General features: G+C 61.2%; 2 protein-coding genes across 6 annotated transcripts in view; one reads left to right on the top strand and one right to left on the bottom strand.

The window, feature by feature from the left end:
• Positions 1–1401: 1401 nt before the first annotated feature.
• Positions 1402–4645, top strand: AVPR2 (arginine vasopressin receptor 2). 4 transcript variants are annotated; one of them, XM_040467503.1, is made up of 4 exons: positions 1402–1815; positions 2642–2698; positions 3052–3936; positions 4118–4645. In XM_040467503.1, exons 2-4 carry the CDS (start codon positions 2671–2673, stop codon positions 4321–4323), a joined length of 1119 nt encoding a protein of 372 aa, XP_040323437.1. In that variant the 5' UTR covers positions 1402–1815; positions 2642–2670; the 3' UTR covers positions 4324–4645. The 4 variants fall into 4 exon arrangements, with proteins under 4 accessions (XP_040323437.1, XP_040323434.1, XP_040323436.1 ...); XM_040467500.1 differs by having other exon boundaries at positions 2642–2761; XM_040467502.1 differs by lacking the exon at positions 1402–1815 and adding an exon at positions 2068–2170.
• A 228-nt stretch (positions 4646–4873) lies between these two features.
• The window catches only part of ARHGAP4 (Rho GTPase activating protein 4), a 16084-nt gene continuing 7390 nt past the window's right edge, over positions 4874–13567 (bottom strand). Inside the window, exons 8-22 of one of the 2 annotated variants that reach the window (XM_040467498.1) lie at positions 9695–9796; positions 9360–9551; positions 9170–9254; positions 8876–8903; positions 8515–8617; positions 7819–7879; positions 7629–7706; positions 7412–7546; positions 7196–7301; positions 6866–7099; positions 6711–6784; positions 6437–6620; positions 6209–6301; positions 5806–5920; positions 5054–5397 (exon numbers count right to left, since the gene is read on the bottom strand). In XM_040467498.1, coding sequence (XP_040323432.1) covers positions 5161–5397; positions 5806–5920; positions 6209–6301; positions 6437–6620; positions 6711–6784; positions 6866–7099; positions 7196–7301; positions 7412–7546; positions 7629–7706; positions 7819–7879; positions 8515–8617; positions 8876–8903; positions 9170–9254; positions 9360–9551; positions 9695–9796 — 1827 coding nt within the window. In that variant the 3' untranslated portion in view covers positions 5054–5160. Of the gene's footprint in view, positions 5398–5805; positions 5921–6208; positions 6302–6436; positions 6621–6710; positions 6785–6865; positions 7100–7195; positions 7302–7411; positions 7547–7628; positions 7707–7818; positions 7880–8514; positions 8618–8875; positions 8904–9169; positions 9255–9359; positions 9552–9694; positions 9797–13567 lie in introns of both variants that reach the window. The other variant, XM_040467497.1, reaches the window with a different exon arrangement.

The following is a 13567-nucleotide window of genomic DNA, read 5'->3' as shown; positions in this document are numbered from 1 at the left end:
AAAACCAGTGAGGAAGGGAGGGGGCTTCCCCAACATTCTTACCCCGGGCTCAACAACAGGAAACAAGGAGCGTAGGGAGCAGAGATGGCCGAGGAAGTGGCCTCATGGCTCAGGGGCCCCACCCTGCCTGTCACTTCTCTGCTGGGATCCATCCCTGCGTGGCCTCGCTCAGGTCCCGGCAGAGGGACCCGTACAGAGCTTCCGGCCCTGGCCTCCAGCGCTGCCCTACGTGCAGTGAGCTCTTCACCTGCCGGTTCCAGGCCTTTGCCCAACTTGTCACCATGGTCCACGTGCGGGTGTTGGCTTCCCCTTTAAAGGAGGGAAAAGCCGAGGCCCCAAGAGCTCGGCAGAGCCTGCCCAAGGTCACACAGCTGGGGCAAGACAGGACAAAGGCTGCTCTGCAGGTGCCTGGGTTCCCCCCCCCCCTACCCGGGGCAGACGAGGGAGGTCCCATCCCTTTGTGAGGCCCCAGCCCAGGGGGGGACGGAACGAAAAAGGACGTGCTGGGTGTGGTGTGACTCTCTACCAGGGGCTCCCTCGAAAGCACTCTTCTATAATTGTGCCCAGAACTCCACTTCTACCGTTTTTGTTGATCTGGAAGGCAGTAGAAAGTGGTTTCTTTGCTTCTATGTTATTAACGGCAGTGTGGTTACAGGGGAGAGAGTGAGGATGTTCCTGTTCTTAGGAGGTGTGGCTGAAGCCTTCAGACGTGGGCTGTCAGCATTCTGCAACCTGTCTCCTAGCAGTGTGTGTGTGTGTGTGTGTGTGTGTGTGCATGCGCGCACGTGCTCGCGAGATTGTGCGAATGCACGGCACATGTGGACGTAGTATGTGCGCTGTACGTGCAGCGTGCAGGGGTGCAGTGTGCGGGGGGGGCGTGGTGCATGATGGCCGTGCTGCCCCCCGGGCCCTCTGGCCAGGAAGAGGAGGCCTCAGTGTCGGCCGGACTTGGGCCTGGTCAGCGTGGAGCTGTGCTGGCCTCTAGCCTTGTAGGTCATCAGAGAAGACAGACAAACAGGAAAACGGGGCCAGCTGGGCCCAGAGCCTGGCCCTGGGAGGCCTGCAGGCCACTGCCTCGGGCCGGGCCGTGCAGGCCTTGTGCGAGCCAGGCCAGGGTCCTGGCAAGAGCAAGAGCGGGAGAGGGTGGGGAAGAGGGAGCCTGGGATGGGAGGGAAAGGCTGGGCTGGGGCGGGGAGGGATCCTGAACGCCGAGGACAGGAGAGAGGGGGAGCCCAGCCCGAAGCCCCTGGCAGGGAAGCCCCACTGTCAGGCCGTCCACACAGTGTGGGAACACGGGTGTTTATCTGTGTCTATGTCAAGTGTGTGTGCCTTTGCGGGCATATGGCTGTTGCACACACTCGGGCGTGTCTGTGTCTGTGCGTGTTACAGAGAGAGAGACAGAGATCCGAATCCTCCTCCTCTGACGACAGGTAGCTGCAGGTGGGGCAGGAGGAGGGGGGTGTCCCTGGCCCCCACAGGACCCTGGGGAGGAAGCTGGCTCTCACAGGGGCACATTAAGCCCTGGCTTGTACCCACCCCACACCCTCCCTTCCTGTGCCTCATCTCCGGCAGCCCTAATTGAGGAGGGGCGGGCCCTTCATAGGCCTGGGAGGAGCCACCACTCTGTAGTGGGGGCTCCACGCGAGCTCTCACCCCTTCCTCGCCCTGGCCCAAGAGGGACAGCAGGAGCCTGGCTGGGGAAAGGAGTCAAGCTGTGCCACGAAAAAGCTGCCCCGCCTATCTCTGGCCTCAGTTTCCCCACTTATGAAATGGAGCTGAGCTAACTGATCTCCCACAGCCCTGCCACCTAGTAAGGTGGGCCCTGTGGGGGCAGAGGCAGGCAGGGGTTGAGGGGGATGGCCAAGCTGAGGACCCGCCTGGTAGGGTCCAGGCCCTCAGGGGCCGGGGGGTAGGAGTCTTGGGGACAGACCTGGGAGGGCAGGGACAGGAAAGGCAGCACAGGAGGCCAGGGGACTACTTCCCGCTGCCACAGGCAGGAGGCCAGGAGAGGCACGTGGGGGAGGAGAGGGAGAGGAAGTCCCCTCCTGGGCAGGTCACTCCCAGAGGCCGGACTGGGGCGGGGCAGGCGATGGAGAGCAGATCCGAGCTCTCGGGCCACCTTCCGCGCCTGCCACTGCCCAGCTGCCCGGAGCCCAGACGGCCCAGCCAGGTAAGGGGCTTCGAGGGGCCCCGGGGACATGCCGGCCTCTCCCTGGCCAGCCCCAGCCCTCGGATGGCCACCTCTCCTGGCCTCTGTCGGGCCGCAGGGGGAGGACACGGTGAGGGGGAGGGTCTGCGTGTCTGCTCCAGGTCTTGTGGGCTGACGAGGTGGGTCCTAGGGCTCGTGCGTCTGTGTTACCCTGCCCGGTACTGAGAGGGGCACAGCAGGCCCTGAGGTTCACGTCTGGCTCAGGGGACCAGACCTCACCAACCTTGATCTGGCTAAGGGTGTACCCCCCCGAACCCCATCACGGGAACACACACACACGAACGTGCACACGCGCACACACAGCTGCACACAGGCTGGATCTCCACTCCCCCCCCCCCCCGCGGCCCCCCCCCCCACAGACCTGTGTAGAAATGGGGCAGTGGGACTAGCCCCTCGGATGAGAGGCTGAGTGCGACACCCTGTCTCCTCCAGGCGCTCAAGACACCTGCCCGAGCTCCACCATGCTTATGGCATCCAGCAGCACGTCTGGTAAGGCTCCAGCCCCCGGGCCCCTACCCATCCCCCACCAATCCCTCCACCGGGATGAGCCAGGTAGGTCGATCGGTCGGAGGAAACAGAGAAGCCCCTCTTTCAGACATCTGCTTCACCTGCCTCTCCAGGCTGCCGACGTGGGGAGGGGAGGGGATGGCCCTGCGAGCTCCCGGGGAGCAGGGGGGAGGTTGGGAGACTGCGGCTCCCGGGACACCGGAGGGAAGCAGGAGGCCCAGCCCGACGGCTGCTCAGGCCACTGGCTCCGCCTCTCCCGTTGGAACTTCCTCGGGCCCAGGTCCCCCTGCAGAGGGCGCGCCCTAACCTGGCCCTCTTCCTCCACCCCTGCCCAGCCGTGCCCCGACCCCTCTCTCGACCTGTTCCACCTGGCAACGGCAGCAAGGAGGAGCTGTCGGACACCCGGGACCCACTGCTGGCCCAGGCGGAATTGGCCCTGCTCTCCACAGTCTTTGTGGCCGTGGCCCTGAGCAATGGCTTGGTGCTGAGCGCCCTAGTGCGCCGGGGCCGGCGGGGTCGCTGGGCGCCCATGCACGTCTTCATTGGCCACTTGTGCCTGGCCGACCTGGCCGTGGCTCTGTTCCAAGTACTGCCCCAGCTGGCATGGGATGCCACCGACCGCTTCCGTGGGCCCGATGCCCTGTGCCGGGCAGTCAAGTACCTGCAGATGGTGGGCATGTACGCCTCCTCCTACATGATCCTGGCCATGACGCTGGATCGCCACCGCGCCATCTGCCGCCCCATGCTGGCATACCGCCACGGAGGTGGAGCCCGCTGGAACCGGCCGGTGCTGGTGGCCTGGGCCTTCTCGCTCATTCTCAGCCTGCCCCAGCTCTTCATCTTCGCCCAGCGTGACGTGGGAGACGGTACTGGGGTCCTTGACTGCTGGGCCCGCTTTGCTGAGCCCTGGGGCCTCCGGGCCTATGTCACCTGGATCGCCTTAATGGTGTTTGTGGCGCCTGCCCTGGGCATCGCTGCCTGCCAGGTGCTCATCTTCCGGGAGATTCACGCCAGCCTGGTGCCGGGGCCGGCAGAGAGGGCCGGGGGCTGCCGTGGGGGGCGCCGGACAGGCAGTCCCAGTGAGGGGGCCCGGGTGTCAGCAGCCATGGCCAAGACCGTGAGGATGACGCTGGTGATCGTGATTGTGTACGTGCTGTGCTGGGCGCCCTTCTTCCTCGTGCAGCTGTGGTCGGCGTGGGACCCCGAGGCGCCCCGGGAAGGTGGGTGTGGCTGGGGCTGGGGCTGGGGCTGCGGGGGGCCGTTTGCGCTCGGCCGCACACGCACCTTTACCCCCACCGACGCACGTGCTCACGTGGACTGCCATTCCCTAGGGGCAGGAGGGGCTGCCGCGCCCCTGCACGGGCACTCTTGGCCCCAGCCCGGACCCTTCCACCCCCACAGGGCCCCCCTTCGTGCTGCTGATGTTGCTGGCCAGCCTCAACAGCTGTACCAACCCCTGGATCTATACCGCCTTCAGCAGCAGCGTCTCCTCTGAGCTGCGCAGCCTGCTCTGCTGGGCCCGGAAACGGGCCCCCCCCAGCCCGGGGCCCCCCGAGGAGTCCTGCGCCACCGGCAGCTCCTTCCTGGCCAAGGACACTTCCTCCTGACAAGCCAGGCGGCGCCTTCCTTCTAGAGGCTCTGCGACGCTCAGCCACCTACCTGGAGCTGGCCCCGGGAGCCCCTGGGAAAAGGGGTCCCTCTGGGACTTGGCTGTGGCACTAAGAGCCAGAGGTCAGCTCCTTGGTGCTGGGTGTGGGGACAGGCTCCGGCGGCGGCAGCGCGGTGGCACAGGGCTCCCACCCCAGCCGGTGCCTTCCCGGAGACGGAGGTCCCAAGGAGCCCAGGAGGAAGGAAAGGGGGCAGGGCCTCGCTCGCCCCCCTGGCCCTCCCCTCTCGCTCTCCTGAATAAAAGTTCCAGCTCATTTTCCACCCAGTGAGCCTCCTTGCATCGGGGTAACAGTGGTCGTAGGGCAGCGTGGAAAGACCTTCTGAGACTGCCCCCCTCAACACACGTGCACAGCTCGGGAACCCCCCACATGGGTGCAGGCCCCAAACCACACAGTCTGGGCAAGGGCAACTCGGTGCTGAGCACCCGGCATCTGACCCTGCCACCGCCTGTGCAGCCTCCCGAGACAGAAAAGGGGCTCGCACGGAGGAGTCAGCGCACAGGTCTTTATAAACAGCGGCCAACGCCTGCCCACCTCCACCAGGCTGGCACCCTCAGCTGAGGCAGAGAGCAGCCTGGGCGCCCACCGCCCGACAGTCACCGACGAGCCCGCCCGGCAAAAGCCCCTCAGCCTCGGCCTCCTTCCTCAGCTGCCTCCCAAAGGGGCCCGAGCCGGGGCTGGGGCAGGCAGGGGGGCGTTGGGGCGGCTGTACCTTCCTCTGCAGAGGGGACAAGAGCAGGAGCCCAGCGCTTGCTGGACAGGCCAGGGAGCAGCGCGTCAGTGCTTGAGGGGTGAGTCCAGGCCCTGGGGATGGGACAATGCGGGTGACGCCAGGGCCCCGGGGCCGCGGGAGAAGCCTTTGTTCTTGCCAAGGCGGCTGCAGGCTGGAGGTTTCGCGTTGCCGGGTCCGGGTCCGGGGCTGGGGGAGCCGGCGATTGCCGGCCCGAGGCCCTGGCGGGCGGAGGTCTTTCCCAAGAGCTCCTTGAACACGGAGTCCATGGTCTGTGCCACGGCCTAGAGGAGAGAAGAGAAAGGGAGGGCATCTGTTGGGAGCCGCCCCACCTGCCCTGCCCGGTTTCTCTTCTGTCACTTTCGGCGTGGCCATCACAGCTGCCTCTGGGGACAACAATTCCTCAGCCCAGCCCTGAAGCGGGGACCCCTTCGGCCGAGGCCCAGATCTCCCCTCTTCCTCTCATACCCACTGTCTCCCTGGCCTCCCGGACGGTGCCCACCCGCACCCTACCAGGCCCTGCCCGCCACGCGCCTCCCCTGGGGTCTCCCGGCTGCCCTACCCCACCCTTACCCCTTGGCTCCGGCCCCTCGGGCATTTGTGTCTGTGTGGCCCAGCTCCCCGCCTTGCCCCCGGACTCCTAGGCCTGGCCACCGGGCCACAGCTGGCACACAGCCAGTCCCCGCTCTCACCTTGTCTACCTCCACGTATCGCTCTGGGGAGGTGGGGACCAAGCAGTGCCGCCTGTGCCCAGCGGGACCCCCGGGTGTGCCCAGAGGGGCCTCAGGTGGGGTGCATGGCTCTGGCCTGCAGGGGACGGACAGTGAGCCTGGCGGCACCTCCTCCCGTGCCAGGGCACGGCCAAGGCAGGGGGAACAGCGAGGCTGGCCCGGTGGGTCCCTCCTGCCCTCCTCTGGCGTCCCTCAGCCGGACGGCCCTCCCCCACCGGGCCCCTGTCCACGCGGCCACAGTCAGACCCCCGCCCTTTCTGACCGGGCGCGGCGCTCGGCTCCCCAACCGCAGTGCTCAGGCCGAGGTGAGCGAGGGGGGCCACCATGGCGAGTCCTCCCGAGGAACCACCTTTTCCTTGCTCACCGGTGGGCAAATTCTGTGGCCGGGAGGACGCCTGGACTGCTCAGCAGCTCCCCCGTAGCCTGTGGTCCCTGGCCGGCGGCTTGCTTCTCTGCACTGGGGTCAGAGAGACAACCTGTTGGGAGCGCCCATTCCGGGGGCAGGCCCCGGGGGGCCAGCGGGCTGGGGAAGCGGGGACTCGGGGCAGGGGACGAGCCGAAAAGCTGGCTGAGCGAGAGGCGGCCCACTCACCCCGCGGGCAGTGTGATGTACTTGTGCGGGATGAGTCCCCGGGTGCCCGCGCGCTCGCCCCGCCACCAGTCGCCCGAGGCCCGCTCGAGCAGCCGCAGCACATCCCCGCGCTGGAAGCTCAGCTCCTGGGCCGTGCGGCCCGTGTAGGCAAAGCAGGCCACGGCCTCCACGGCCCCCTCCAGGTCTGGGGAGAAAAGGGGGTCCGAGCTGGGAGGCGGAGCGGGCGGGCGCCCAGGAGGCCGGGCCCTCCTCGTCTCGCAGCTCCCTCACTCACCGTCCTCCTGGGCCGGGGTCCCGGCTTCCAGCTCCGGCTCGTTCTCCCCCGCCAGGCCCTCCAGGTGGGCATCCCTGAGGTCAGAGGGAGGCATCTGAGTAGGTGAGGGGGTTCCCCGGTGCTCGGCTCCCGAGCCGGGCCCGCCAAGAGCCTACCCCAGGCAGCTGGTAGAAGGCGGTGCCATGCACTTCTCATAGACGGGGCCGGGCAGCAGGCTCACGGGCGGGAAAACCCGCGATGGCTGCACGATGAGCGTCTGCACCAGCTGGTTCACCCGGCCCTGCAGGGCCACCGGGTCCTGCCCCGCGGGCACGGGCAGCAGTGTTGGCCCGAAGCACACGGCCAGGTTGTAGGGGTCCATCATGTTCTCGTCGCTGTACTGAGCCAGGCTGGGGAGCACACACGGGTCACGGGCAGGGAGCTCCCCGCCCGGTGTCCCCTGCACCCCCACGGGCAGCCCTCCTCGTCCCCTAAGGAGCACTCACTGGTTGAGGAAGGTGAAAAGGTAACGCAGGACCACCAGCACGGGTCTGGGCAGCCGGGCCAGCAGTTGGCTCACGAGCTCCACCCGCTCCGCCACGGCCTCCAGCTCTGTAGCCCAGGCCACCGCCCGAGGAGAGGAGCGCGTGAGTGTGACCACGGCCACCGGAGAGCGGCCCCTGCCCCCCACCCCCCCAGCCGGCCTCAGGCCCCGGCCTCACCTGCAGAAGCCAGCAGGTCCGCGAACAGGTCCGGCGGGAAGAGCGGGGGGTCCAGGCTCCGGAAGTAGAGCTTCAGCACCCCAGCCACGGAGTCCAGGTCGTGGGCCGTACAGCCTTCCACCAGTGGGTCTTCCCCTGAGGGTGACCGAGGGAGCAGAAGGCCGATCGCAGCGGCTCTAGCTAGCCCCCACGCCCACCCCATCCTGCCGGTCCCTACCTCTCTCGAAAGCGTCGCGGATCTCTGAGACCCGGAGCTGGGCACCTGACACCCGGAAGATGCCCTCGTGCTGCAGGCCTGACGGAGGATGAGAGCGGACGGGCGCTGAGTCCTGCCCCCCACCCCGCCAGGCTCCGGTGCCGGGTGCCGGGCGCCAGGCCGGCAGTAGGAGGGCCCGGGGGTGGCTTACCATTCAGGTTAATGAAGCGGACACAGCTCTCCACCACCAGGGGCACCGGCTGGCCTGAGCTCTGGGAACAGAGAGGGTGTTCACGTCACTGTCCCTCCTTGTCATCTGCTCACTGTATTTGCTCTTAACGATCCATTATGGCTATCGGCAACGACGTGTGGCACGCGGTTTGTGATTGTGAGAGTCGCTCCCACGTGTCTGATATCCCTGGGGCCATTCTAGGCCTTACACTGTTTGCTGCTTAAAGTTGGCCGGTAAAAGTGCAACCAGATTCTCTACGTTGACCTGGAATCAGGTGACATTGCAAAACTCAAATTTGTTCACTTAAGTAGCCCCCTGCTTCTTTTCAATACGTACAAAGTGCGTCATCACGTCATAAAAAAGCCTAGTGCTATTTCTTCTTTTCAGGCCTTTCTCGCCTCCCTCGTTTCACTTTCTAGGGTCCCCAGTACCGTGCTAGCCAGAAGTGGGGCTTGTGGGCTCAACTCGTTGCGCATCCCCGCCCGAGGCTTTCTGTAGGTGGCCGGTACTAGCGAAAGATGTTCCCTTCCATCAGTGGAGGCCGGACAAGGCCCATCCAGGAAGGGACAGCTGACCGGTCATCGGCAATGGAGGACACGGGAGCCCCGGGCTGGACAGAAACCAACATGCGGGGGAGGGCCTGAGCACAGCTGCGCTGTGAGGCAGGGCCAGTACCTGGATAAACTTCTCCATGTCTCCCCCGAAGAGTTTCTGGTTATACTGGGAGCTGGGGCGGGGCTGGCGGCTCTTCTGGAGTTTTCTCTGTGTGTACTGGGTCCTGGGGGGCAAGGGAAGCTGGCTCGGAGGGGAGGGGGCATGGAGCACAGGATGTCCCGCCCCCTAGCCGAGGCAAACGGGGCCCTGGAGCCCGCGAGGTATTCCAGAACCCGATGGGCAAAGTGGAAACTTGAAGCCGCGGGACAATGCGCAGCAGAGGCGGGCCGCGAGGAGGCGGGGTGCGGACACTGAAGCCTGCCCCCCCCCCCCCCCCGCGGCACAGCAACTCCTCCGAAGCAGCCCCGCGTGAAGCACTCACCGAGACGCCTCCCACTCCTCCTTGTCACCTGGGGACGAGAAAACATTGCTGTACGTCTTGGGCCAGCAGGTCCTTAATGCACCGCACAGAGAAAGGGATGGCCCGGAGGTCAAGGGTGGTGGCCAGATAGGGGCCGGGACCCTTGCCCGGCTAGCCCCTGCATGCCGACCAACCTCTCCGGGCAGAGAGGAACGTGGGCTGGCTGGGGTTCCCGGGCAGGAGGGCTGAGGGCAGGTGCCACTCCTGGCCCTGGGGGTGGGGAGGAAGCAGCCAAGGGCCGGGACGGGGACCCACCTCGCTGAATGGCCTCCTGCAGTTTCTCATGCTTGGCCTGCAGCTTGGTGAGGATGCTTCGTCCACTCAGGTACTCCTGGAGCTTCTGGGAAGCCCCGAGAAGAGCCCAGAGTTGTAATCCCTGCTCCGGGCCCTTCCAGCGCCCTGCCCCTGCCCCTGCCCCTGCGCCTGCGCCCCCCCGGGGCCGCACCGTGATGTAGAAGGTCTCAGTCTCCTGCTGCTGGCCCCGCCTCCGGCCAGCCTGCCGAGAACCCGGATCCGAGCTGGTGGACTTGAGGGACTCGGTGGAGGGGCTGGCTTGGAAAGAGTCAAGCACGTCCCCATCTTCCGACGCCACCACCTCCAGTAAGGCCTGCAGCGTGGCCTTCAGAGTCTTGCTCACCTAAGGAGGGGACGGCACCAGGGGAGGAAGCAATGGGGCACAACCGAGGGACAGGAAGTCCAAGTCAGAAGGGAAGGGGAGGGCAGGCCACGGCCACCTGGCTCCACGTCTTCAGTCCCGAGTCCCCGCAGGAGCGTGCATACCTCCTCCGTCTCGATGGTCTGTCGGTCCAGGCGGCTCTGGATATTCTGGGCCCTGGGCAGGATCTCGTCCCGCAGTTCTATTTCCACCTGGATCTCAGCCACCTGTGTGGGGCAGCGTCCAGGGCACTGAGGGCTGAGCCTGGGGACAGAAAGCTCAGACGTGGAAGTGGGGCTGGGCAGTGGGCGCGAGGGAGGCACGCACGTTTCCTCTGCCTCGGCGGCTGCTGTCCAGAACCACCGATCCGCGCGCCATGATACACCCGCTCCGGAAGACGCTAAGGGCCCTTCCCCAAGAGACAGGAGCACGCATGTGTGAAGACGCTGGGGGCAGCACTCCTCGTAACAGCCCCCAGACAGGAGCAGCCCAAGCATGTACCAGCAGATGAAAGGGTAAGCAAGTGTGTCGCATCCGTACAGTGTAATGTCACTCAAGCCACAAAAACGAACGATGTCCTGGCTGCCCCACGCTATGATGCAGGTGAGCCCGGAAGACATTCTGCTAAGTGAAAGAAGCCAGACAGAAAAGGCACATGTCGTATGCTTCCGTGTACACACAATTCCAGAAGAGGCAAATCCACAGAGACAGAAAGCAGATGAGCGAGGGGCGCCTGGATGGCTCAGTCGGTTGAGCGTCCGACTCTTGATTTCAGCTCAGGTCACGATCTCACAGTTTGCGAGTTCGAGCCCCGTGTCGGGCTCTGCGCTGGCGGTACAGACCTGCTTGGGATTCTCTCTCCCCCTCTCTTTCTGCCCCTACCCTGCTCTCTTGCATACTCTCTCTCCCAAAAATAAATAAACATTAAAAAAAAAAACACATCATAAAGAGAATGGAAAGTTACACAGTGAGATGAGTGGGTGCCAGGGACTGGGGAGTGACTGCTTAATGGGTCCAAGGTTTCTTTTTAGGGGTGAACGTGTTTTGGAAGGAGATAGTGGTGATGGTTGCGTAACTCTGCATGTATTCTAGAACCCACTGAATTGCACACTTTAAATGGGTAGATGACATGGTATGTGGCTCATACCTCAATAAAGCAGTTCATTATTTCTTTAAGTTTATTTATTTTGAGACAGGGCAGTGGGGAGCAGAGAGAGAGGGAGACAGAGAGAATGTCAGGCAATCCTCTGCACTGTCAGTACTGAGCCCGATGAGGGGCTCAAAGTCACGAGCCATGAGATCGTGACCTGAGCAGAAGTCGGACGCTCAACCAACTGAGCCACCCAGGTGCCCCCTGGAAGAGATTTGCACACTTGTGTTCACCGCAGGAGGACTCACAGCAACCAAAAGGAGGAACCAACCCAAGTGTCTATCAACGGATGAATTGATAAGCAAAATGTGATCTGTCCACAGAGTATAACATTATTCAGCCTTAAAAAGAAAGGAGGGGCTCAGTTCTGGGTGGCTCAGTCCGTTAAGCGTCCGACTTTGGCTCAGGTCATGATCTCACCATTCGTGAGTTCGAGCCCCGCGTCAGGCTCGGTGCTGACAGCTCAGAGCCTGAAGCCTGCTTCAGATTCTGTGTCTCCCTCTCTCTGTTCCTCCCCTGCTCGCACTCTGTCTCTCTCTCAAAAATAAAGATTAAAAAAAAATTAAAAAAGAAAAAAAAAAGAAAGGAGATCCTAGGTGGCTCAGTCGGTTAAGCACCAGGCTCTTGATTTTGGCTTAGGTCACGATCGCACAGTTCATGGGATCGAGCCCCAAATCGTACTCTGCAGAGACAACACAGAGCCTCCTTCGGATTCTCGGCCTCTCTCTCTCTGCCCCTCCCCAGCTCGAGCTCTTTCTCTCTCTCTCAAAATAAACACGAAAGAAAGAAAGAAAGAAAGAAAGAAAGAAAGAAAGAAAGAAAGAAAGAAAGAAAGAGGGGCACCTGAGTGGTTCAGTCAGTTGGGCATCCTACTTGGGCTCAGGTCATGATCTCATGGTTCATGAGTTCAGGCCCCATATTGGACTCACTGCTGACAATGCAGAGTTCGCTTCAGATCCTCTGTTCCCCTCTCTCTGCTCCTCCCCCGCTTGTGCTCTCTCTCAAAATAAAAAGGAAGGAGTTGCTGTCACAGGCTACAACATGGATGAACCTTGAGGACACTATGCTGAATGAAACCAGCAAGTCACAATAGACAAATACAGTATGATTTCACTTGTGTGAGTGATCTAGACCTAAATTCACAGAGACAGGAAGTAGGATGGTGGGCGCGGAGGGGGGGTTGGGGAAGGGGGAGTTAGTGTCTAATCAGGACAGAGTGTGGTTTGGGTGTAGAAATTATTTAAAAATACACACACACACACACACACACACACACACACACACATTTAAAGTGGTAAATTTCATGTATATTTTACCATAAAAATAAAATTTAAAAAGTCTATTCAGGCCCTAGGGAACACTGACGTTAGAAGACCCTCGTTCAAACCCATACAATTAGCAGCAAACTAGAGATCTGCCCTCTAGAAAGGATAAATCAGAGGGATTCTGGACTTAGGGACAGTAGTCACAGCCAAAGAAGGGGACAAAACTTCCTAGTGATGAGAAAGAATAAAGCAGCCACTGCCATCTGGAGCTGCCCAGATGGGACTGGGTGTTATCCTACTGAACATAAGGAATGTCACAGAGCATCAACATCACACAAGGTCACTCTGTGACCACGATAGGGGAAGACCAAAGCAAGACCACCCCCTAATGACATGTGAGGGCAGACCGAAACAAGAACTCTGTCCCAGCCACAAAAATGGCCAAACCTCCCTCTGTTTGGGCTACTACGAGTAACGGCTGCCTTCGTGTCCCTTCATCCCCCACCCCACCCCCACCTCTTGCCTCCCAGATAAGATTTATGAACACATCCAATCAGAGTTACCCCTGCTTCCTCACAGTATCTAGGCCAGAGCCGAGTCCCTCCCCCAAATCCCCTAAACTCAGCCCCAGTCCTACTGACCCTTTCTAGCACCCTCTTACCAGGACACTCGCCAACTCCCCACCATGGGGGTCTCCCTCAAAGTAATGGTCTGAGTCCCTGAGGGGAAGCCCTCTGTTGACAAGCTCTGTTTGTGCACATCACATATCTTTAAAAAAATGTTTTTGTTATTATTTATTTTTGAGAGAGCGCAGGTCGGGGAGGGGCAGAGAAAGAGGCAGACAGAATCCCAAGCAGGCCCCAAGCTGTCGGCACAGAGCGCACCTCAGGGCTTGAACTCACGAACCGTGAGATCATGACTCGAGCTGAAACCAAGAGTGGACGCTTAACCCACTGAGCATGTCAACTACCTAATCCACCTCTCAGCGCTTCCTCTTAAATATGAACTGATGGCCAAGAATTGCCAGTCATTTGAGGGAAGCTCTAAAATGAAAGAGAAAGATGAAAGCAAGAAAGAAAATGCAGGGAGCAGAGAAAAATGTCAAGAAAACAAAAATGAACATTTCAGAATGATTGGACATGATATTATATCCGTGAAACAAGAACAAAGGGTTATTTTAAATTGGAATTTGGACAACAAAACAGAACTCTTAGAAACAAAAACGGTGAAAGTAAATTGTTTTAAAAAGTCAACGAGGGGTTGAAGAAATCACTAAGGAAGCAGAATTAAAAGGAATAGAGGTTGGGGAATAGGAAAGAGAAAAGATAAGAAAATTAGAGAACCAACCCATGGAGTCCAGCAACCAGTTACAAGAATTCCTGAAAGTGAGAGAAAAGTTAAGAAGTTAAGTTAAAAAGTTAAGTTAAAAGTTAAGAAGTTAAGTTAAAAAGTTAAGAAGAGGAAGTGATCGAAGGGATAATACGAGCCCCAAACCTAAGGACACACGATTTTACAGTGACAGCACCCAGCAGTTGTCCAGCATGGAGAAGGAAATAGGATCCCCGAAGAACATCATTGTACAA

This window comes from Herpailurus yagouaroundi, unplaced genomic scaffold, assembly GCF_014898765.1.
Source record: "Herpailurus yagouaroundi ecotype Mexico unplaced genomic scaffold, PumYag 67493, whole genome shotgun sequence".
NCBI lineage: Eukaryota > Metazoa > Chordata > Mammalia > Carnivora > Felidae > Herpailurus > Herpailurus yagouaroundi.
This window is presented reverse-complemented; position numbering and strand designations above follow the sequence as displayed.